This window comes from Malaclemys terrapin, chromosome 9 (assembly GCF_027887155.1).
Source record: "Malaclemys terrapin pileata isolate rMalTer1 chromosome 9, rMalTer1.hap1, whole genome shotgun sequence".
Lineage (NCBI taxonomy): Eukaryota > Metazoa > Chordata > Testudines > Emydidae > Malaclemys > Malaclemys terrapin.
The window spans coordinates 87329685-87356144 of NC_071513.1; the positions used below are offsets into that span (position 1 = coordinate 87329685).

The 26460-nt window shown below is 38.8% G+C and overlaps 1 protein-coding gene across 2 annotated transcripts in view; it reads right to left on the reverse strand.

The window, feature by feature from the left end:
* Window positions 1–26460, reverse strand: part of SI (sucrase-isomaltase) — a 155808-nt gene that overhangs the window by 38512 nt on the left and 90836 nt on the right. For both annotated transcript variants that reach the window (XM_054040390.1, XM_054040389.1), the window contains exons 37-46: window positions 25535–25673; window positions 12038–12171; window positions 11446–11480; window positions 11238–11354; window positions 7659–7807; window positions 5267–5348; window positions 5091–5147; window positions 3716–3840; window positions 3334–3422; window positions 464–513 (exon numbers count right to left, since the gene is read on the reverse strand). In XM_054040390.1, the coding sequence (XP_053896365.1) occupies window positions 464–513; window positions 3334–3422; window positions 3716–3840; window positions 5091–5147; window positions 5267–5348; window positions 7659–7807; window positions 11238–11354; window positions 11446–11480; window positions 12038–12171; window positions 25535–25673 (977 nt within the window). The remainder of the gene's footprint in view (window positions 1–463; window positions 514–3333; window positions 3423–3715; window positions 3841–5090; window positions 5148–5266; window positions 5349–7658; window positions 7808–11237; window positions 11355–11445; window positions 11481–12037; window positions 12172–25534; window positions 25674–26460) is intronic.

A 26460-nucleotide genomic window follows, 5' to 3' on the forward strand; every position in this document is an offset into this window, starting at 1 on the left:
TGTTATAACACCCAGAGTTAAGGAAATTACATCATGTTTACATTTGAGTTTGCTGAACACTAACTAATGAACACCAATCCTAATGTTAGGAACAATTAGGAAACGGATAGATAACAAAACAGTAAATATCATACCACTGTGTAAATCCATAGGAATACCCACACCTTGAACACTGCATGGTGATCTGGTTGCCCAGACTCAAAAAAGATGTATTAGAATTGGAAAAGGTACAGAGATGGGCAACAAAATGATTAAGGGTGTGGAACAGCTTGCATAAGAGGAGAGATTCAAAAGATCGGGGCTGTTCAACTTGAAAAAGAGATGACTAAAGGTGTGTGGTGGTGGGGAAGGAGGGGAATATGACAGAGGTCTACAAAATCATGAACAGTGTGGAGAAAATCAATAAGGAAGTGTTAATAACCCCTAAACATAACAGAAGAACCAGATGTCACCTGATACCCACCTGACTTGCATTAAATGTTTCTAACAGATAAGCACCCTGTTCATATGCATCTGTAACGAGAAAGCAGTAGATTAAAATGTATCCCACTATAATTTTATTTTGATGAATATTCATGACCATTTAAAAAATTATTCTAAATACAATACTTGTGTTATTGTGTAAAACATGCCACTGTTTCCATAATAAACACACTTAGAACCCCCAATAGAAACATATGTTGTATAAGTGAGAGAAAAAGCTCTAAACGTTTTCTGTTTGTAAAGTCAACATTCAGAATCTTATCAACAAAAAAAAAAGTGGTACAAAAGTTGAAAAAAACCTGGTCTGACTATTTTTAAATATCAGCTGTGTCAAATGAAATTCAATTTGTTTGTTTTAGCCTGTCCCAGGTTACATATGGGTTCATCATTATTAGTAAGACTGTGATTTTGTCGCGGAGGTCGTGAAAGTCATGGAATCCTTGACTTCGGCTTGCAGTGGTCGGGAGCTGTAGGGTCCCCCGCCACCCACTGGGGCAGGAAGCTGTGGAATACCCCTGCCGCCACGGGTGGCAGGGGAACCCCCCAGCTTCTTGCCGCTAGGGCAGTGGGAAATCCCCACCTCAGCTCCTGGCGGGTGGCAGCAGAGAACCCCCAAGCTCCCGGCTGCTGTGGCTGCACAGGGTGGCGGGTAGCTCCGGGCTGCTGCAGAGCAACCCAAGCGCCTGACCACCCTGGGTGGCGGGGAACCCCGAGCTCCCAGCCCCCGGAGGGGATGCCTAGAGCTGCAGGCAGCAGGGGTACCCTGCAGTCCCCAGCTGCTAGAGGCAGCTCCTAGTCCCTGTAGCTGTTCCACTTGAAGTACTGTGAGGATCTGCAGATCCCCATTTTTTCAGGGATATTTTAGTAAAAGTTAGGGACAGGTCCCAGCTTCTGTGAATTTTTCTGTTTTGCCCGTGACCTGTCCGTAACTTTTACTAAAAATGTCTGTGACAAAATCTTACCCTTAATTATTAGCCGTAAAGGCGAGGGCAGACTGAGGCTAGATTAAGTACCTGGGTAGGTCCACTGACTTCAATGGGACTACTCATGTAGTTAAAGTGACGTACATGCTTCTGGTACTTTCCTGGATTAAGGCCTGAAGAGGATTCTTGGATTCTTTGGATCTGGGCCTGGTAATTGGAGGGGATCACACAAAGCTGTGACTCAATGAGAAACAAAGCAAGTGCTAGGGATAAGGCTATCAGGGGCCAGGGGAAGGGTCTGTCTAAAGGATGGGCACTGAAAGGAAGAATCCATTTGAGGGCCGGCAATAAGAAGAATAAAAAGTTGCGAGGAAGACTATTTATTCCATGTTTGAGTGGGGCAAAGTTATGTATTGAAAGCTCCAAATTTCTATCCACCCCATTTGACAGAGGGAAAGAAGTTTAGTACATACAGGGTCAGGGAATTCATATTTGACTGGACTTCAGTCTGAGCTTTTTATTTCTCCCTGTATTTTGTAAAAGACTATTGCATATCAGCTTTAATGTTCTCCTTGGTAAGTCTCACGCTGTGGAGATGGAGACCTCAAATCAAAGGTAAAGCTAACAACTCTCTGAGAATCAGTACATAGGCTCCTGTTTCTCAGTCATCTCCCAAATGTCATGGGAGGACTGCTCCTAACCCGTCAAACAGAGATTTAAGGGTTTGTGAACCTCCCACAAGGCACGCCAGCAATTCCCCGCCTCCTACTTTATTCACTATCCATTTACACATTCCTGTGATGGATAGGAATGTCTCTTTTGAAAACATCAGTGTCTATTTTCTCTGTAAGCCTCAGATTGGGGATCTACACTACCACGCGGTAATGCTGATAACCAGAGCCAGCACAGTTTCCTGATTTCTGAAAAATAGATCACTGAGACATGGTTGAAGTGCACCTTGCCTTGCAAGCTAGTTTAATTTAATTAAGCTATGATTAAACTCTATGAACATAGTAAATAGTTCCAAACCCAAATCACTCAAAGCTTGGCATACTTCAATGCACCTCACAGCACGCTGACAGCACCCCGTGCACTTCTACTGAGATTGTTAAGGATGCCAAAGGAGCTATTGAAAGCTCAGAGGAGACCTATTGTGGATAGTGTGTGATACGCACTTGATATGATGGATATATTTTTAAATTTACTAATGCTAGAAAAATCAATTCAGACTTCTCACTTCATTCTTAACTCACATGGTTATATTTACCATAGATTTTGCAAAATTATGAGGATAAAGCATGATCTCTCTTATTACACATACTAGACTTAATGATATAAGTTATGGTGTGAAAAATCTGAATTCTGAAAGCAATAATGTTATAGAACTTCAGTGAGACAAATCAGTATTATTGTACTGTACTATGGGTTTAACTTGACTTTTTGTTTTTCAAGCACTGTTCTTGAGAGCTTTCCAGCTCTGGGCCCTGATCCTGAAATTTATAGCATACATATGGGAGGGATCCTGTGCTCATATGGAATTCCCTGACTTCAGTGGGGGCTCTGAGTAGGTTCAGCTATTCACACATACATGGTAAATAGGACAGCACTATCAGGATCTTAGAATTTATTTATGACTAAGATCCTGCAAACACAAGCATAGATACATATATTCACATGTATAGTCCCATTGAATACAACAGTACTATGCACACATGTAAGTGTTTGCAACTTTGTTGTATATGCTGAAATACATGTCTCTACAAGTGTTTGCACATCAAATACTTTATAAAAATGACATTTTATACATTCAAAACTAAAAACTGTAGAAATCAGCAGCACCAAGAAGGAGAAAAAAATTATGCAACTTAGGAAACTTTACTCTTGATGTAAGTAAATCTTCTCACTTCAATTTACTATTAAAACTTACCAATGCTGTTCCCATCATCCCAGTAAAGCTGACCTTGAGCGGACCCATTATCATCTAAAGCAACAGTAAGTCCCATTGAGTTTTGTCGGCTACAAAAAAAAAAATGGTCAGAAAACACATTACTATTTGTCTATTTCCTCAGAGTCGTAACTATTTAAGCTATATAGGAACATTCTTAGACTAGATTGTCTCTCTCCCTCTGTTTCTCTCATTTTCATCAACCATATGATCAATCGAATTCATCTCATACCTCACCTGCAATCTGTCCTTTAGGCCATTTTAACTGGGTCTTTAATATTCCAAACCACTAAGCAGCTTTCAAAGAGTTCCCATTAAAAATAAAAGAAACCAGTTTTAACTTTTCCTGTTAATTTCATAGTACCTGTAAAAGGTATTATTAGCAGGGTCCTGCCATGGGATGATGTAACCTCCGCGGATATGAAGGTTGATATGTTCAAGAGGAGCTGATAGGTTGTGGAACTGTCCCTTGAATGCAATCTGTTCCTCCTATAAATAAAAATAATTGATTTCAACAGAGTTACTTCTAATTCATACTAATGTAAATAAACAAGGAAGGAGATCCTAAATATGTTAATGCCTTTTTGCCACAGAAATATTGATTTAAATGTGTAAACAGGGCTGTCGTTTTCACGTTCAAAATATGGAATAAAATTTTGAAAATTGTAGACTTTGGGTGCAACAAAGTGGAGCACAGATCAAGGAGCTAAAGCACAAAGTAATTATAATTTTGGTGCCTTTTTTGCTGCCTACTTCTCTCTTCAGCTTCTTTCTTCCCAGGCTTTCCCCTGCCTTTGCAGAAGGCAGATGCAGCTAACGCTGCCCCACTTCTGCTCTCTTGCCAAAGACCTCAGATAGAATATTTCAGGGATTAAAAATCAACCGAAGTGTTTTGGGGCTAAAGACGTTTGAGAATGTAACATGTTTGTGACTTTCAAACACCTGACCTTTTAGCTCACTCATAAGTAGGTGCTAGGTGAAAATTTTGTAACAAAGTTAAAGTTACACTAAGCTAACACATCATATTAGTGTGAACTTATTGGCCAGGTTTGCAAACCCGGGCGAATAGTTTGGAAGAATCTGAGAGAAAATTCAGGTCAGACCAGAGCTTTCCTAACTCTGCACACAAGTGCCTTTATCTCTCTATGGGGGAACCTGGTGGCTTGTAATCCCCATCCCTATCTTGACATCTTCAGGGGCAGCTTGGCAGTGATAAGTACCCTCAATTCCTACTGATGCTCGGTGGCTCACTGGATTGGATCCAAGGTCTAGAGCTTCATTTCCAAAATGATGTCATTTCCCAACAAAACCTTGGTTTTAAAAGCCTCCACATCCTATCTCAACCACCTTCTCAATATCTATTCCCCTTCCTACTCCTCTTCAACTATCAGTGGCCTCCCCTCTATCATTCCACACCATCTCACAACTATGTGCTACTATAATTGTGCTGCTGCTGTTAAGGTCTATATCTCTTGCCAACTTTCACAGCCTTCGTACACCTCTCTTTGTCATTGACTAGAGGTTTTTCTTCCATTTAATTCTATCACCTTCTTGTATTACTTAAGTCTATAAAAAACACTTGGGGATGTAGTTTGCATGAAAAATATGAACAAAGTATAGTGTAAAGTTGTATTTAAACACATAAAGTGAGGAATTCCACCACCACCTTTGGCAGATTATTCTGCTAATAGTTTTTACTATTAGTTAGATGGTCAATAGAAAACATTTATGTTACTTACTGTGTAATAATCATACCAGCGTGCATTGGGTATATAAGCCAACACGGATGTAGCATTCTGGAATTGAAACACATACATGTTATCTTCTTTAAAGCAAAATAAAAATAAAAATAAAAAAAATAAAAAAAGTATATCTAAACGTACTCTTATATATAATTAAATATCTAAATTCTTACCTCCAGTACAGGGCTAATGAGCAGTGCAGGTCCCCACAGAAATTGTTTGTATACATCCCATGTTTCTTTGTCTTCCACAAACCTTAAAGCAGTAAAATCATTACCACATAGAATCATAGAATCATAGACTATCAGGGTTGGAAGGGACCTCAGGAGGTCATCTAGTCCAACCCCCTGCTCAAAGCAGGACATATATGATAGCAATCTTTTCAAAAGAGTTTCCTTCTTAAAGCACACTGGGTGATTAAAAATTTCATCTTTCCCCACCACACACATCCCAACCTTATTTATGCTTCTTCTTTTAATAACTCAGATTATTAAAACTAGACCAATTTTAAACATCTATTTTACTTTTCCTCATTCATGTAATCAATTCATGTATGCCAAGGGCTTACAGAGATTCTCAGATGAAAGACATTATAGAAGTGTAAGGTATCACTATTCATATATGTTGTAGTTTAGATCATGAAACTAAAAAGGTCTGTTTCTAGTCACTTTCATTTTTAGGTCCTTATTCATTAACACAATAATAGTAATATTATCTAAGGGCCAGACTGAGAATCTCTTCCTCACGTTGTTGGATAGCTGCTTACATAATTTGCCCCGAGTTACTCAAGTGAGTTAGTCTAGCCCTAATATTTTTAAACCTTTACAAAGTCAGGATGCAGTCTGATTTTGACAATAAGATTTAGGTCAGTTCTTATTGTATTCAGTCTAGTTTACCATCTCTAAAGGACACCAATGAAAACATTCATTTATCTTGAGGTCAAAGAAACAGTAAGAACCAAGTATCTACAAATGCTGAAGCAACCCAGCTAAATCTATTACTAAACTTGGAAATTATTCCTATAATGTATTTATTTTTAATGCTGGGATTGGAAGGTTGGTAACAGGAGAAACAGTGACTCAATTTTCTCATTGTGATTATTCCACAGAACTATAATAAAGTGTTTGACAGAAATTAAGCTGAAGCAAGAGAATGGATAACTTCACTAATCTATTCTGATAGATGCTGAAAATCCAATATTAAGGAGAGAGTATATTACTGTCAGTTAAGGCTGAAAGCTACAAAATGATCAATCTCCTTATTTTTCCCCACCCTCCAAAAATCAAAATGTACTCACATCTGAAAACTCAAGGGAAGTCCTATACTTTAAACATAATTACACTGCAATAATTACATAATTCATGTCTCTCTGTCCATAATTGCTACGTTTATGAATCCAGAAAAAATATTTTGCGGTATTTTGAGCTGGATTGCACGTTTTAGAGCAGAGCACCACCATCCCCAGTGCAATATCCAGAAGATACAGTGCCTCAGGAAGGAGATCCTGGAGCTGAATAGTTAAGTCAATCACCATTTACTTCAATGTAAAGGTTTTTTGGTCACACAATTCATACGGATTATGGTTAATAAAGGGTAAAAGAATGATTGATAAATGGTAAATAAATTGTTATAGATATATACAGAGTCCAACAGGTCAATAGGTTGTTTATAATCATCATTAATACCTTCTATTGATGTGCATATAACAAATGATAAGATATAGAACTCATATCTGTATCATATCATAACATCTATTAACCCTTTATAAACCATTGATAATTTACAATATAAAATGTGATCTTTATTTTGTTTTTAACTTTTCTCTATTGTGTTTTCAGAACAAATGCAACAAGAAAAATACAAAACGGAGGTATCCAAAATCACTAACCATTTTGAGACATTTTGGACTACATGTGTCCACCCTCTAAAGCAGACAGAACTCCCATCTACTCGGTAAAGACTGACCCCTAAAACTGGGACACATATTACACAGAGACATAAATGTAGAGTTTTGCATAGAGCCAAATAATGGGTTCTTGCCTGCCTCACGGAGCTAGGATTTGAATTAAGACAGAGTCCATGAGAAGGAAAAGAACGGGAAAACTATTAAAAGTAGTAGGAGATATGTAGACGAGGACTCCATCAGTAGCAGAATTATAGTAGCACCTAGTTGTGAGATGGTATGAAGAGAGAGAGAGGGAGGAAAATCACTATAGATGACAAGGAGTAGGAAGAGGAATAGATAACGGTCAATGAGATACACTAGAGTCCAGGGAGGGTTGTGAAAACAAGAAATGGACCCAATCCTATGAGTTGCTGACACCTTCAATAGGAACTGAGAGGGAACTTAGTACCTTCAAGCTACCCCTGTAGATGTGGGGTTACATGACACCAGGTTGCCCTCTAGAAAATAAAATTGGGAACCAAATATCCCTATATACTAGAATAAACATTCTTATAAAAAAAAAAAGCTGAAGAGTACAGTTTGAGCTAATTTCAGGAAAACTCATGAGTTTAAGTTAAAAAACAAATTATTGTCAAACTGATGAAACATTTCACACTTACTCATGGAGGACAGGACGCACTACAGTGCTACCATGAACGTGAGCTTCATACATTAAAGTGTAGAGATAAGGTAACAGTGTGTATCTTGTATTGAGTACATCTCTGGAAATATTTTCAAATTGTTCATCAAAGGAAACAGGATCTTGCCTCTAAAAATCGAAAGAAACTGTTACTCCAATTGCAGAATCTCTCTCATACCCCTTTTCACCTTTCTTCCTTGATTGTAATTATTAATTTATTTAATTTTATAAGCACATTATGGACCTGATCCTCTAAGGTACGTTAGCATTTCCTGAAAATCCTAAATAACGCATTCTTGACTACCTGATTTGCACATGCAAGTTCCTTTTTACACATGTATATGCATTTGGGGGGCATACACTTTTCAGCTGCCAGTTGGAAAGTTTGGCCCTAGATGATGGAAGTGATTGCAGTGACCTTCACAAGGGAGTGAGAGGAACTGATTCTTTATTTCAAGGTAGCAGCCGTGTTAGTCTGTATCCTCAAAAAGAACAGGAGTACTTGTGGCACCTTAGAGACTAACAAATTTATTAGAGCATAAACTTTCGTGGGCTACAACCCACTTCATCGGATGCATATGCTCTAATAGGTTTGTTAGTCTCTAAGGTGCCACAAGTACTCCTGTTCTTTTTGATTCTTTATTGAATTTATTACATTTAAATTACAATTATTATAACCTCTGGTTATATCTATATTGATTCATATCCAGCTTTTGCATCAAAACCACAATTATTAATAAAAGCATCTTTTCACAGCCACTTACAATGATATTGGTAGTATTTTATTGTTTTAGAACCTGAGAGAATTGCTATATTTTTGATTCTGTGAATATTTCCATTGACAACACTCTTTTTGGAGGGAGCTGTAAATTAATTATTATTAACTGGCCACCAACTTGAAATTTGGTTGAAAAGTTCTCTGCCAAAGAGTAATATTAAATGATTTTTCAACAGCCTTACCTTTTGCAGATATTTCCCTGACTTAAGCCTACCATTTTTTTTTATTTGAAGTAATAAAATAGTTGAGATAATTGGTAATATTTATATATGGACTAATATGCATGTTTCCTATTTTTTTATATTATACTTTTACTTTAAATTCCATTGGCCTGCTAAACCCAGGGTTGTGAGTTCAATCCTTGAGGGGGCCACTTAGGGATCTGGTGCAAAATCAGTACTTGATCCTGCTAGTGAAGGCAGGGGGCTGGATTCGATGTCCTTTTGGGGTCCCTTCCAGTTCTATGAGATAGGTGTATCTCCATATATTTTATTCCTAGCTGACAAGATCTTTCTGTGACTATGTAATGTAAACTCTTTTTTCTCCCTAAACTGCAGTGCTTTTCACTCCTAAGGACAAAGTGGTATTAAATAACAGTAGATGTCACTGTGGGCTTAGAAGGAAGGCTTGAAAAACCTAGTGGGCGCATGGGAGGGGTGGGGGGGAGTTTAATACAAACTCCACTGAATGTATGACACATTGTGTTGTACATAATTTATTATCCTTCTTTCCTGCAGGGCAGCACTCAGGACTTTCAAAAAGTAAAAAGAGCACTAATGAGTGATGTCAGGGAGCACTTTCAATCTTTATTAAATGTACTGAACAATACCTTGGCAAATTGGGTAAGAATGGAAGCAACATGATAACCCTGAATCTGCATTTTTAAAGGCTTTAAAAGGCCTATTGAAAGGTGTGCTGCTGCAAGATAAAGCACACTGTTTTTAAAAAGGAGACTTTAATCCATTAGATATATGCCATATAAATAGCTCGACTCTGCTAGACCTGAAGCTCTAACTAGAACATAAGTACTGTTTCTATTTTTTGTTTTCCCACTTATCTTGTTTTACAGCTTTCAACAATACATTCCTTAGCTAATACAGTCTACAGTTAGACAATTATTTTGTTTTTTATTCTTTAATAACAGTAGCGGATGGAGGCAGCATATGCAAAGTAGAATAAATTTGCACACACTCTCTACAATCTTATTAAACTATTCAATTTTCTGATTTGTCCTCTAATTGTGAACTATTAGGGGAGGAGAACACGAAGGTCATTCTTACTGCATTAAGTGTACTCTAGAGAGGAAAAAAACAAAACAAAAACTTTACTTGAGCATTGTAGGTGCAGATTTTTTTTTAAAAAGGCATGCAAGTAAAAAAATGTCTGAGCTTGCTTCAGTCCTAGAATATGCTGGTTTCATTGTCATAAATTAGGATGCAGGTCCTTTAATGGTGTAAAACCTGCATGGAGCATGGAGGGGGCAGTGATGCCATGCACACCGGGCTCCCACAGATGCAGTAAATTAGAGCATGACTAGGGAGCCAGGATGGGCACATCCACTGTGCAGCACTGCCTAGGCACCACCCAGGGGACCCAGGACAGTTTAAAGCTCTCTTTTCTTGGCAAATGGCCCATGAAAGGTGGCAGTGTAAACACCATATAGCAGTCCTGGGGTTCAATCATTCTATGAGCACAGTAGCCCCAGCTGACACATGAGAGTGCCATTTACATTATTCTGTATCAGTCATAGTGAAACAAGTTTCATGTGTTAAAGTAGGGTGACCAGATGTCCTGATTTTATAGGGACAGTCCCAATATTTGGGGCTTTGTTTTATATAGGCACCTACTACTATTACTCCCCACCCGGTCCCGATTTTTCACACTTGCTATCTGCTCACCCTATGTGTAATTAAGAGTCTGTCTTTCTGTATCCTCACAGCAATGTCTCAGTGTAGCTAACATTAAATACCAATGTACTGGTTGCCTGAGTCACTATGTTTTGATAGGTCAACACTGGGAGGGAGAAAACGAGAACTAAATTAACTGAGGCACAAAATCTTCCAAGATGAGTTGAAAGCTAGGTCACAAATATTTTGTGTCAGAACCAGTCTGCAAAACATGAATTTCCAAAAGGTTTGTGTTCAAATAGACTTCATTTTTTCTAGTTGAATCTTGATGCAAACCACACCCAAAACAGCTTAATGAATGGTCACAGGAGTTGACAGGAACCAAAAGTGGGACAAGGGGTCATACTGGAGAACAACATGGAATCTGTGATCAAGATTCCAAGGCCAAAAGGGACTACTGTGATCGTGTAGTCTGACATCCTACATAACTCAGGCATTAGGATTTCCTTGTATTAATTCCTCTTTGAACTAGAGCATATATTTTACGGGGGAGGGAGGGGAATCCAATCTTGGTTTAAAAATTGCCTGTGCTAGAGAATCCATCACACCACTTGGTAAGTTGTTCCAATGGGTAAATTACATTCATTCAAGTTTGAATTTGTCAAGCTTCAACTTCCCAGAAAACACAGTTTGAAAATGAAATGCACCGGTGCACAGAATACTAGCATTAGCTAGAATTATTTCTCCTCTGATAAGTGAGTTAATAATGACAACATCATTTAAAAACAAACAGTCTTTTCGCTGTGTGCCCTCTCTACTTTGTATCTGTTTTCTTTAGACTGTGAACTCTTCAAGTGTGGGGCTCTTCATATCTTATGTGGGCCCAAGCACATTATTGATGTATAGTAAATAATAAAAATAATCTATGACCCACCTTGGTGCCTATGGTATTATGATTTCTGGAAAATGGGTAAAATGCTCCCAGCTGCATCCAACGGACACACATGTAATACTCTGCATCTTTGAAGAAGCCACAAATGTCTGCTCCAGTCTGAAAGATTAAAAAAGGATAAATTTGAATGCTGTAGATTATTGCACTTCGGTAATGATGTTTTAAATGTATAGTAACAACACTAACTTACATAGGATATTCCAAAAAGGCTGAATTCCATCATACCTGCAAGAAAAGTAAGGTGACTTTATTGATGGCTATTTTCTTTGATAGTCTAATAGCTACCTGCAGCAGCATTCACTTAGCAGAAAGGAATGAAAATAAATAGATTTCTGTAGTTTCTCTAATACAGTGTTCTTCTTCCCCTTGCAGGATATGCTGGCAGCTGGCTCTGCAGGAGCAGATAAAGACAGCTGGGCGGGGAGGGGGAGAGAGAGAAACGCTAACAGGGAAAGGCTAAAAGTAATGGGTGGCCATTTTGTGGGGGGAAAGGGAAGTTGACTTCAGTAGGAGTTGAGAGCATTCAACAACCCCCAGAATCAAGCCCAATGTCTATTTTGTAAGCACAACAATTCTAAAGAGTTGCTTAGCAGCCATCAAGAGAAGGTTAAAAAACAAGCAATTAAAACACGAATGCTGATTGCTAAACTAAGCAGGCTGTATTGCCTACAATTAAATTTCTTCTGATCTAAGCCTAGTAAAAGCAAGTAAAAGACAAACATGTCCAGAAGCAAGTTACTGCATAGGATCAATTGACTGTAAATCCTATTGCTTCCACATACCAATTATAGATTTATAAAGTTGATCCCAAGCTGCGGTGTTATCACCAAGCCAGTGTCCAGCCCATTTTCCACTAGAGGGATATGTTGAACGGGTGACAACAATTCCACGTTCATTAGTGGTGCTCTGTAAAGCACTAACAATGAAAATACAAAGAATAGTAAATTAGACGTGGAAAAAACGGTTCTAGTAAAAAAACCTTACATAAGGTTTCCTTTGAAAATAAAAGTATTTTCTTATATTTTGATATTTAAATTAAAACCATGCAGTTATTGGTATTATTAATAAGTATAAACAACAGATTAAAATAATGTTTTCAGAAGTTATAAGGATTCACCTTTGCCCTGGAATATACTATGGTTCAGACTGATGTACTTGTACAAATTTAAAAACTGAAAATCAAGTGCAAATAAAGCTGAGGTATAGTCAGAAATGTAAATGCCAAAAGAGAGGATGCTAGAATATGGAATTTCACACTAAAACCAGCTAGAATTCAGGAGAATTGGAGGGAAGAAAAACTTTTGAATATCTGTAAAATTGAATGCATGAGGTGATGCACGGTCACTGCAGAAATACATACCAGTGACCTAATATTAGGCAAACTGGAAACAATTAATTAAAGACAACTTTGAAAACATACACAGACAAATGTGACATCAGGACAAGAGCTGGGTGAAATCTCGTTAAGGATTGAGTTAAAACCTTATTCAAACTGATGTGTGCACTGTGCATAGACCCTTTATTTAAGACAGTTGTGAGAGACAGTTAAGCTGTTACACCTAAAACAAAGCCTATTAGCATCTACTTAGGCCTGGTCTACACTGGAGGGGGGGATCGACCTAAGATACACAACTTCAGCTACGAGAATAGCGTAGCTGAAGTCGATGCATCTTAGGTCAACTTACCTCGTGTCCTCACGACGTGGGGTCAACTGCCGCCCCTCCCCCATTGACGCCACTTCCACCTCTCGATGCGGTGGAGTACAGAAGTCGATGGCAGAGCGATCGGAGATCGATTTATCGTGTCTACACTAGACATGATAAATCGATCCCCACCCACCGATCCGGTGGGTAGTGTAGATGTACCCTTAGAAACTAGCACCACGGGCAGGGGCTCCACTGGATGTGGTGTGGAGGTGGGTCAGAGAAAACACAGAAACTGACAACAGACAAGAACAGAGAGACAGAGGCAAAATGCAAGAAAGCCAAGAAGTAGCCTGTGAGCACAATGTGACCCTGGAAAAGCTAGTGATAGCTTTTGGGTTTGTTGGCTAAAGAGTCTTGAGGCTGTATGCTAAGAAACTGTTCTTTTCCTCCTGTGTTTGGAGAAGCAGAGCTTCATACATACTTTTAAAATAAACAAGATTGCATCAAAGAGAATACCAGCCTCCATCAATTTTCACTTCCAACTGGAATATACCCAGGGTCCTGAAATTTGACTAGCCACTCAGACTGAAAAGGGGCTAAACTTCTGTAAAAGAAAGTCTTGTGCCATTGCAATCTACTCTACTAAAATTCTTGGGGGGGGGGTTAAAATGGATAAAAGAGAATTGGTAAATATAAAATATTTAGATTTTCAATACGCTTTTGACAAAATCACTCATGGAAACTGAAAGACAACTCCCCTCATTCAGATGGGCAAGGAGGGCTGCTAGCCCCTGGAAGCAGTTTTTCCAGTCTTGCCTGCCTCCTTTCCAGCTGGGAGAGGTGGGCTGAGGTGACCTTGCCCAGCCTGGGCTGTTAAGAGGGTACCTGCATCTTGCTCAGCAGAGGCAGCCTGTCCAATCATGCCTCCTTCCTCTCAATGCACTAAAAACCTATGCCCATTGCCACAAGATATCACAGAGTCCAAGCAGCTGCAGTGTTAAACCCAGATGCATTAGGGCAAACCAATTACTAGCTGACAAGGTTAGGAAGAAATTTCCCCTACGGGTTGGTTATTGCATAACTGTCCATTTTGAGTATTCCTCTGAAGTTTCAGATATTAGCCTCTGTTCTGATAGCAAAGTAGATGGGTCACGGGTCTGACCTCCTTGGACAATTCCTATGATCCTATGTAACATTGTGAACAAACACATACTGTGAATCATTATACAAAAATAATCATAAAGTACTAGTTTAAAAGCTACACTGATGAAATCACATTGCTTTCTAATGCTATCTTCACAATAATAGCTTGAACAGCTGCTTCAATAAGGCACTGTTTATTTTTTTTTCTTCTGCAGGATTTACAGCGTTAGTGACATTATAATTACAGTGAAAACACACAAGTCACTTAAATTACCATAGTAATTAAACTAGACTAATGCATTGTAATTATTTCTTCCAAGATAAACAGTAAGTTTTCTAGTATCTTCTACTTCTTTGTCATGTATTATCAAACACTTTCATACTCTGCTTGTATTACTCTATTTGTAGAGTGACTTGGAAATTGCACATAGTGCTGTAAACATAAAGAAAGTATATGTCAAGAAAAGTGTCTTTATGGGACTACAAACGTGTAAAGTTAAGTGTGTGCTTAATTGTCTTGCTGGATTAGGTTGAGTCCTCAGTACCTTGCAAGATTGACCCTGATACACACCTGAACATCAGTTATATGTGATGTAACAAAAATATAATTTAACCTGAAAGTCTATGACTGGCTGCTACATTTTACTTGTGAAGACTTTGTTTATTAAGTCTGCCTGAAAGTCTAGTTAATAGAGGATTGCAGTAAATCAACATGGAGGCAATAAAGGGCAGCCAAGAGACTAACACACTATCTAAACGTTCTCAAAACAGGTTAGGGAGGTCAAGTAATGTAAAAAGCTGGTGTTCGTGTTGAGGTTATGCGACTATGTGGATGTTGTGATTTCTGAATTTGCTCCTTGGCTGAGCTAGTTAATGGTAGCTTATGTACAAGTGATCATGACTTGATCACATTTATCATGTGCAAGCAGAATGAAGTCCAGACTACTCCTATATCTACTTGGTGCTTTAATGTGCCATTTTCAGAAAGCTGGGGAAAAAATATGAGTCAAATCAGCTGGGGGGAAGAATTTCATCAGAAAAATGTAAATGATAATTGGGAATCACTAAGACCACCTTACTAGATGCTTAAAAAGCCACAATCCCACACCTGAGGAATAAGGCTGTGCTAGTTTTACAAAATGGAGGTGAAGTGAAAACAGTTGTAAAAAAAAAAAAGACTAAAACACAGAAATACATAATAAATGGAAGAAAGGGGAAGCTGATAAATGAATATAAATCAGAAGTTAGAAACTGTAGAAAACTGATAAGGAAAGCCAATGGACACAAGGACAAATGTATAGTCATCAAAGCTAAGGACAATAGGGAGTATTTTAAATATATTAGGAACAAAAATAATCGACAGTGGTATTGGTCATTATTAGATGGACATGGTAGAATTATCAATAGTAATGCAGAAAAGGCAGAAATATCCAATAATATATCTGTTCTATATTTGGTGAAAACACAGATGATATAGTGTCATCGTATGGTGATGATAACACTCTTTCCATTCCACTAGTATCTCTAGAGGACGTTAAACAGAAGCTACTAAAATTAGGTAGTTTTAAATCAGCAGGTCCAAATCACTTGCATTCAAGAGTTTAAAAAGAGATGGCTGAGGACTTCATTGGACCATTATTGCTGATTTGTAATAAGCCTTGGAGCAATGGGAAAGTTCCAGAAGCCTGGAAGAAAGCGAATGTTGTGCTAATATTTAAGAAGGGTAGACATGATGACTTGGGTAATGACATCAGTCCCCAGGTAAGATCATGGAGTGGCTGATACAGATCTTGATTAATGAAGAACTAAATGAGGGTAATGTAATTAATGCAAACCAACATGGTTTTTTTGAAAATAGATCATGTCAAACCAACGTAATATCTTTTTTTGATGAGATTACAAGTTTGGTTGATAAAAGTAACAGCGTTAACATAATAGTCTTAGACTTCTGCAAGGCATTTAACTTGGTACTGCATAACATTTTGATTAAAAAACTAGAACAATATAAAATTAACATAGCACACATTAAATGGATTAAAAACTGGCAAATTGATGGGTCTCAAAATGTAACTGTCAATTGGGAATCGTCATCAAGCAAGTCTATTTCCAGTGAAGTCCTGCAGGAATCATTTCTTGAATATACACTATTTTAACATTTTTATCAATGACTTGGGAAAAGTTTGCAGCGGACCCAAAAATTAGGGAAGTAGTAAATAATGATGAGAAAAGATCGCTGATTCAGAGTGATCTAGATTACTTGGTAGCCTGAGTGCAAGTAAACCACATGAATTTAATACAGCTAAATATAAATGTATACATCTAGGAACAAGGAATGTAGGCCATACTTAAACAATGGGGGACTGTATCCTGGGAAGCACTAACTCTGAAAAAGATTTGGGGCTGTGGTGGATAATCAGCTGAACACGAGCTCCCAATATGCGGCTGCGGCCAAAAGAACAAATGCGATCCTGGGATGCATAAACAGGGGAATCTCAAGTAGGAGTAAAGAGGCTGTTTTACCTCTGTATTTGGCACTGGTGTGACCACTCCTGGAATACTGTGTCCAGATCTGGGGTTCACCGTTCAAAAAAGATAGTGGTAAGAGGGTTCAGAGAAGAGCCACAAGAAAGATTAAAGGATTAGAAAACTTGCCTTATAGTGATAGTCAAGGAACTCAATCAATTTAGCTTAACAAAGAGAACGGGTAACTTCACTATAATCTATAAGTACCTAAATGGGGAACATATATGTAATAATGGGCTATTCAATCTAGCAAAGAAAGGTGTAACATGATCCAATGGCTAGAAGTTGAAGTTTAATAAATTCAGATGGGAAATAAGGTGCAAATTTGTAATGGTGAGAGTAATTAACCATTGATACAGTTTATCAAGGGTTGTGGTGGACTCTCTATCACTGACAATATTTAAATCAAGACTGGATGTTTTTTCTAAGGCCTGGTCTACACTGCGGGGGAGGGAGGAGGGGCTGTCGATCAAAGTTACGCAACTTCAGCTACGTGAATAACGTACTGAAGTCGACATATTTAGACCTACTCACTGCGGTGTCTTGCCTGTGGTGGGTCACCCGCTGCCGCTCCCCCGTCGACTCGGCTTGCGCCTCTCGCGGCAGTGGAGTACAGGAGTTGACAGGCGAGAGCTTGGGGGTTGATTTATCATGTCTAGACTAGACACGATAAATCGACCCCCACTGGATCGATCGCTGCCCGCTGATCTGGCGGGTAGTGTAGACACCCTAAAACATCTGCTCCAGGAATTATTTTTGAGAAGCTCTATGTCCTGTGCTATACTGTAGGTCAGACTAGATGATCACAAGAGTTCCTTCTGGCCTTAGAATCTATGAACTACAAAAAACAAAAGTTGTAATTTGAGCGCTACAAAATCATAAACCGTTTTGGAGGCCATTGCCTAGAGAGTACTGCTGAATGGAGATTAAGGTCTCTTGTTTCCCCATAGAACAGTTACAGTTTGGATAGAGGCAATGGTGAAGTGGAGGGCAGGCACACTTGTCCTCAGGTTTTTTTTTCCGAGAGTTAGAGCCTTTTTGGGTGATGATTTAGGGGGTCTAAGGCTCAGGTTTGAAATACCTAAACTTTCTCAAAGGGCCAGCTCAGCCATTTATATGAATGTGAGACAGAGAGAAACTGAGTTCCATGCAATTTACTGTTTATGCAGGACTTTTAGATGTGAGTTTAAAGAAAGATCTTGACTGCTCTTCGCAGACATTGATAAGCCAATGGCACTTCCATCAGGGTAAGCCCTTTGTCTCTGTTGCCCCCCAAATTTTGTGCACTGCTCTGTATACCAATTAATCTTACATCTTTCCATACCAAATGTGAATGGATTTCATTGGTGTAGAGCTTTGGGTTTTTCAGAATAAAAAGTGATATACATATATACATAATGCTCTTATTTTTCTAATCCCTGAATGTGCCGGCAGATTCTTCCATGAACCAGTAACATATTAGGAATTATTGCTTAGTGACTAAAAATGCACGACTCAGGTATCCAGAGAATATGATTTTATAGCCCCAGCTTTCTTATCCTTTGATAAAATGAACTTCAGTATTGCTGCTCCATTCAATAAGTATTTGTACCCAGGTTGCAAACTCTTGTGATTTTACTGTCAGTCTCACAATATTTGATATGTTATTTAAAGACCCAATTCTGACAAACAAGTGCTTACTTGAGAATCTCTGCTTTTGTTAAAAAAATAAAGTAAATTTTTAGCCCTTGTGGTTGCAGAGAAAAACTTAAAAAAATGTGACCTGAGTGTACCACAAAGGTTTAAAAACCAGAAGGCAAATAAAAAGAACCCATTTTTAAGATAGTATCTTTAAAACAGGGGGACTGTAATTGTTAGTACTTTTGTTCTTACATTTTAGGGAAGTACTATTGAAAAAGTACCGCTAAACAGTACACTAGTGTAAATAATTACTGATTGCCTATATGTTTCAGAGATTCATTTTGCTGACATGCTTTTGTTATCCTGAAGTTTCTTGCTGCCATATGGAGTATGAAAGGCACCAAGATCATCTCTGCTTTAGCTTCCCATCTTGTATCACACAAGACCAGGAAAGAATGCTGCAGCTAGCATTTCCTTAGCATTAGGGACAGAGTAGAGACATCTAGAATATCAAAGGGTCATGGATAGCCAGGGCCCTGATACATCTATGCACCTGGTGGGGTCAAGCAGATGGTCCTGTGGGAGGGAATGTTCTCAATTTCTGAAACAGCAATAAGCATCCTCTCCCTAGTCCTCCTGCCTGTGTCTGATCTGTGCTGGCAAAATGCTCAGGAAATAGCTCCAGTCCCCTGTCCCATGCTTTCTTTGAGAAAATGTCAGAATTTTGCCCCTGGATTGTGCAGACGCTGTATAATATAGTCTAACTTGAAGCCATTCCAGAATGATGGCCAGAAAACATCATTCATTAGGTTCATATATGTAAGCTATATTGCACCTCCTGATAAGAAAATTGTACTTTGCATCATTATTTCTTGACTCTGATTGCTCCCATGTGTACTACTATGGAACTTCTTTAATTATGATATTACACCATAGTAATGCTGGCATAGAAGATAAATTTGGAACATTTAAGATTTTAAAATAGAAGTTTTTACCATATTTTCAAGTATAAGAAGTGTTTGAATAAACTATCATTTATCTTAGTCATTTCTGCTGTTCAGGTGAACCTTTTAAAAACGGGGGGAAATCACTAGATTTAATTTTATCCTTAAGACTCAGATCAATGATAATATTCCCATCAGTGTTAAGTTATCGTCTACAGACAATTTCCAAATTTTACTTTGATTTGGCGGACAGTAAAAGAATCAGAAATTCCTTACTGTCCTGTCAGCAGTTCTGCGAGTGCCTTGATTGACAGTGATGCACTGGCATACTACCAAATATAACATCCACTCAGTCAAAATTCAAGTGGCCTTGATATTTTCTTTCGTTATGGTAATATCAAAGTTATCAAGGGCTTTAAGGTCATTAAGGCCCATAGAAAAATGCTGTTCTTTGCTTGCTCATTGAATTGGAAATGAAACAACCTAGATATATTATCATTTGATCAGACATTATCTAAAATAGGATAGGATATTACTCAGTAAGGAATTAACATATAATAAAGTTCGCCTTGCAACTGAGAAAATAAATTGTTAATGAGAAAGGCTTATGCATATCATTTACATAAAAAGTTCACTAATTTCCCTGTAATATTATTACTTATTTTTCATTAAGGATGTTAATTCAAGAATGCATATACAGTGCCCTGCATTTAAAATAACAAATTCACATACCGTAGCCTGATATATACCATAAGATCAAAACAATATCAGTGCTATAATTAAAGCAGTCCATCATAGCTATACCTGGAAGCAAAAGGTATTTCATATTTTAATTACTTTAATTACTTTGGTTATTGTTGGGTAATTACTGCTCTTAACAGCTGATCAAAATGCTGAGGATAGTTCTGTCTTGTAAATGAGCAGCAGAGTGTGCGCTTTTATGATTGACTGATCTTGCTTAAATGCAGAGCACTGTCCCAAGATGGCCTTGGGTAGCTGTCTCATAATAGATATATCAGTTGAAAATGCAGCACGTTGTGTCTGAATGTGTTGGGACAAGAAAACATTTGATGGCATCTAAATTAAACTATATTAGAAATATATAGAAATCTTCTCTGCTAAAGCCAGGCAGCGATTAAGGTTGCACAACATAAAAATTATATGGATTAAGTCATTAGAATCTGTGTACAACTAATTTCGGCCCGGTAGGTGAGAAAATAATCTTCTGTAATATCAGACTTGGGTAAACTCTTTTTTAAAATGTTACTTGAAAATTGCATCTGCTTGGAGAGGGTGATTGTGAAACTGCTGGACTCAAACCAAGACACTTGAGTTTCTGTTGAACTAAATTTAGCAATTGAAAAAAAGATTCTGAAGGACACAAAACAATTTTGCTGCTTCAGATTCCAATTATCAGAGCAGAATCCTCTTTGGTAAGACACACTCATGGGCACCCTATCTCGATTAAGAGGTTGGTGCAAGCAAAAGAAAAGGACAGTCAGCATTATCTATCTGGAGCAATCATCATAGTAACTGAGCAATAAAATATGAGTGAATAAAACCAATCAAGAGTCCAACAAGTAGAATGCATCAGTGGCTCTCAAACTTTTTACCATCAGGCCTCATTTTTGTCAGTCCAAATAAGTTCAGTTCCCATCTTCACATGCGCTAGTGACAATATTGATATATATCAGCTATTAGTAAAATACTGGCACGCTAAAGTACATACACTCGTAACAGCCTCACTGTCTCACATTTCAGTGAATACGACTTACCAAAGTTTGGAAGGACTGACACAAATTGAAAAAGAGAGTGATCTGCAAACCCCTCCAAGAGGATCACGGGCTCCTGCCACCTAGAATCTCCCATTCTGCCACTGTCCCTTCCTCAGTTTGTCTCCTTTGTGTCCCCAGCTATTTCCTCCTATAGCTCCTGACCTCTTTAATTCCCTCTTAGCAAATATGACAGCTGCCTTCTTGGTCAATATCAGAGACTGAATCAAGGATCTCCCGAAATAAAAAGCAGACGTCTCTACAGCTTGAGATAAAGAGCCAAGCTCACTAGCAGAAGGTTCTAACAGACCATATCCTCTGTAGATTATGCACAGAGGAGATCACCACATACACCAGGTATGTCTACACTGCAGAAAAAAAACCCACAGCAGTGAATCTCAGAGTCTGGGTTGATTGACTTGGGCTCACACTATGGGGCTGAAAATAGCAAGTGTAGACATTCCTGTTTGGGCTAGAACCCAGGCTTTGAGACTCACTCCCACAGAGTTGGGGAAGGGAATGTTGCAGTGTAGACATACCCACTGACTATGAATTACACAAGGCCCTATGCCAGCCATCTTGTCACCCCCTTCTCCTTACTGTTCTCTACTCAAAGCTGGCTAGGCAAGAGTTGGGCATTCTTGTAGGTATTACTAGTGACACGCAACCCCTGGTTGGAGAAACTGTGTTGGCTGTGAGAGAGAGAGAGAGAGTAGTTAGAGCTACGACAAACAGACAGAAAATCTTGCTATCATCTTCTACTTAGCTGTTCTTGCAAGGCTAGACTAAAGCTTGCACTTAAAGAAAATATTTTGTAAAGACATAATAATTATTTTAAAATCCCAATATCTACAAAAAATAATAAATTTGAGCTTTTGCCTTTTTTTAGTCTTAATGATTTCATATGTTCTCTGCAACCATAAGTGCTATAAACTTATTTGTTTTTAAATGAATGCTGAGGTTCTCAAGTAACCATATAATTCCATGCCTGAAGACTCTGTAGTCTAGCCTAGCAATAGGGAGGACTGATTCTCCTTTTCTATTAAAACACCCCTCTGTTGCAGGGAAGGGTATATATGGACCTCTGTGAGTGGGTGGCAGAGCACCATCCATCTATATAGGTACTCATATGACCTTCATCATAGTAGTAGCTGAATGCCTCATAATCTTTAATATATTTATTCTCACAACATATCTGTGAGGTAAAGTAGTGCTGTTGTTCCCATTTTACAGATGAGATGTGTCTATCAGGACACAAGACCTAGGTAAGGAAGTTGTGCAGTTGGTGGAAGGGAAGGAGAGTCCGAGGAGTTTCAGGAGTGAGTGGATGATAGGGAGGAAGCTAGGGATGCAGCTGGTTCCCTCTATAGTTAAGAGCAGAGGCAGTGCTCTGGTTGCACCTTTCCCTCAGGTAGAGAAAGTACTTCTTCCAGTATTCTTCCTGATGACCTTTCAGAGGTCACCTGACAGGAGAGAAAACTTTTTCAGAGAGACAGGGTCTCTCAGGTATGGTCACTGCAGAGAAAAGAAAGAATAGCACCATCCCCACCTTGCTATGAAGAGGTCTAGTGAGTCATCAACTTTGTTGTGAGAGGTTGACTAAGATAGGGAGATAGCAAATCCATATCTCTCAGAGAGATTTTTGAGGAGGTCTTGGGTTTCTGCTGGAAAACCTCCAGTTACTTCAGAGAAGGTCTGTCATGGACTGGACAGAATTAGAAAGAGAACACAAAGGCAATAGAGAGGTTTGTCCAAGAAAATGGTATGACTGGATGCTTTTTAAAAAAACTCTAGGAAAGAAGTCAACCTATCAAATGGCCAGGAGAAAAAATAGAGACCTAAAGTTGTTGGTCACTGACTCGAGTGATCTGGATGTAGGGAATACAGGTAATTTTTCTAGTATAGACCAGAGCGTAGATGCTGTAAACCTTGTGTACGTATCTATTTTTATCAATGATATCTGATCTTTTGTTTTCAACTTCCTGTTATGCATTATGCATATTGAAATACAAAGCTACTTTACCATGCTCCTAATCTCTCAGCTACGTCTTCCAGCAGTAAACAGCTTTCACGCAGTACCTACACACATACATACACTTGTAAGATTGTTTCCCATTGATGTAACACCCAGCAATAGAAAAGTACAGTATGGGGTAAAGGACTAGATTTTGTTTAAAGGCACAGGTGATCATAGAAACATAAGATACTGAAAGAGGTTTGTTTTGGTTTTCTATTTAAATACCTGCTTTGGCTAAACACTATTTTCTTCCAATAGACAGTGCAAGTCAGCAACAAAAGTGTCACTTGAAATTCTGCTCAGAGGAAAGAGATCCCAACTTCTTGAAAGCCTACAGCTTTTTTCTCTTTTCTCAACTATTAGCACTAGGCAAACACTGTCATGAGACAAATACATAAACCTAGTCCATTTGTCCTTGACATGTATGGTACTTGCATTAAAAAATGTGTTACATTTTCCAGCTTCTGACTCCAATTAACTGTGCTCTTACAAGCTGTTTCTGGATCCTTTCAGTCTGCCCTTTGCGTAAACCTCATATTAGATGAAAAGCATACTGCCAAGCAAGAAACTTCAAAAGTGTGATGTGTGAAACAGAAAGATATGAGAAAAACTATAAAGGAAACTATGAAGAGAGAAATACAAAACAAAGCAAGCTTCATTACACATTAGACTGTGTTTCTTTTTGTGGTGAGAGAATCAGTCATATGAATGTGAATTCTTCGTCCTCAGTACATGCATGGGGTTGACTTGAAAATGGATGCAGAATGCAAGCAGTGATTTGTTAGGTATTTCCCCACTTTTCCCTTATAGAGCTACCTTCAACTGCTAATATTCCCGCGGATACCAAAGGTAGCCCAGTGTGGGAGTAAGGAATGCAAAAAACGGCTTTAACTCACATTTACAATACCCTGATCCTACACCCCTTCAAACACTATGCTGGTCCCAACTTTAAAATTAAAGCAGGAATGATCTAATTTACACTGGCTGCCAACAGCCCCCAAAAGGCTCTTACATCAGCTGGGGATAGCCAGGCTTATGGGCACCCTCTTTCCCTTTGCCAAGGTTGCCACACTGAGGATGCCCTTATAAAGAGGCACCAGCTATGTCAAATTTACGGTTGCTTTGCACAACTGAAGTTTCTCCTGGCAAAGCTGCCATAGTAGCTTTATGCCATCCCCTCCTGTGGGCCAGTCCCTCCTGGACACAAAAGAAAACATGCAAGTTGTGTGTCAGGGCAGAGTTGGGGTGGGAAGAGAGTATTTATTGTGGCAACAGCTATATTAAAGACAGGGCTGAAACACATGGAAGCCTTTCCAGCCAGAGTAAGACAGAACATCACTGTGGCTGTGAAGACTGAGCTCATAATATTACGCTGGTGACACAACTAAAGCCATAGAAGTCTCCAGGTTACTGCTAAACTCAACATCACCAACCAGTCATGCTCCTTTTATATTTGAAACAATTAATCTTTCATGTCAGGAACAAAGAGGAGCAGACAAAACAGAGTATCAATTAAATATGATAAGGTGGGTCACCGATATAAATAGCTGGACATAAAACATTAATTTGAAGCACATTTTGCCCAAGTCAAAGTAAAAAGAAAACAGAGTCACATGCTTCATAGCTTCTGTAGACCAAGCTCATTGCACACGTTAGGGGTTCCTTGCTTCACTCCATGTCTCCCCACAAGCTCTCTATGCACCTTCTTCCCATCCCTCTCTGTTCCCTCCCTCATGCCTGGGGCTCTGAGTCCCCCATTCCCTCCCTCTCTGGTAGGGGCTCTGTGTTCCCTCACTACCCCTTTCCACCAGAGTCCTCCAGAGCCTGCAGCTCTGCATGTGCCCCTATTTTCCCTTTCTCCCCATACCAAGCTTGCTCAATCCCCCATGTCCAAGGCTGTGTGCCCCTATTCTCCCATTATTGCCTGTCACATGGCATGGGCTTTGCATGAACCCACCATTCCCTCCTTCTCCCTATTTTCCTGCCACACGACACCAGGGCCCCCTATTCTCCCTCTCTAGACCATGTGTACATACCTGCATTTCACCCCCCCACAAAACCCCTTCCCCTCACACAATTATTTGTCTTCATTCTGTCTGGAAGAGAACTCTTTCAGGGTGTCAACAAGTTAATCTCTACTGGGAGGATAGGCAGAGATGAGACAGGGGCTGGAAGGCATTAATGGGTGTCATCAACCAGTTCTTCGGTCTACAGACTCTTGCAGAGGTGCTTGAAGCTGTGGCTCTGATAAACAGAGGAAAGAGGCTCCATGTGCCCTTCATTTTCCCTCTTTTGGTTTTTCAATTTCCCCAGAATTAATAGGTATTTCTCACTGATGCTTAGAATGTTCCTTGAAATTTTGGAATTGATTGGATGTGGCTTTCAAAAGTTACTGAGTACATATAGACAGGACTGAGCGTATGCCCTTGAAAACGTGGCTAATAAAATATTAGAAGTTTGTAAATTTTACAGAGATGGTGTTTATACTTTGTTGTATTTTTAAAATATTCCAGTTGCTAACTGTTTCCAAGTATTACTGTCAGTAAAGAGGTGCCTGAATTATTGTAGAACAGAGACTAGCTTCTCAAGAGGAGAGAGAAAGAAAACAACTTACTCATAGGTAGGTTTTACATGTGACCATCCATAGAGATTATGCACATCATAGTGTCTAACAGGGGTTCCATCTGGCAGGATCTGCTCGCTTTCCATGCATAAGGTTTTGTGACTCAATCCAAGTGACCGTGATTCCAAACCTAATGAGAAGGAAGTTTAAATATCTGTATCGTTAAATCATACCAAATCGTTTACCATATTTAACTGCCTGTGTGCAGTGGGCTTTTGTTTAGTTTTGTTTTGCTTTGTTTTTCGTAAGAACAACATTCTAAATTTTCTGACAATTTAGATTTTGAATACTGACTGTTCCCAATAATCCTGTATACTAATTTGGAACTACAAAATTACTATAAAAATCTCACTGGAGATGCTGTTCTCAGCCTGTATGAACAGGATCTTAATTCAGAGGATGCTGCAGTTCTTTAGAAGCATCTCTCCACATCATCAATATAACGTAAATAACGGAAAAATATCCGTAAGTATTAAGGTAGGGTCAACTACACAAATTAATATTGAGAAACTGTGTATGGAAGAAGTGAATGAAGAAGTAAGCACATGAGAGAAGTCTACATGAGTAGAACATTCGGAGGGAAATTTTCAACAGCACAAAGGACTTTCAAAGGAAGTTGGGCACCTAACTACCTTTTTGTGCCTTTGAAAATATCCTCCTGGATAACTACTTGTTAAGGTATTCTCTGCTAAAGTCCCATATTTTATAATGGCTCTAGCACAAACTCAGCCAATAGTGTAAAAGCTATGGCCCTGAAGTCTCTAAACTGTGGAATAAAGAAAATTTTTATTTTATTATGAATTCTGTTTTCTCCCCAAGCCAGGCTCTGTGATTTTTAAACTGAATTGTTTAAATCAAATCTATTGCTAAAAGTAGGAGGTAGGGAAAATATTTTTTAAATACTTGAAACTGAACTG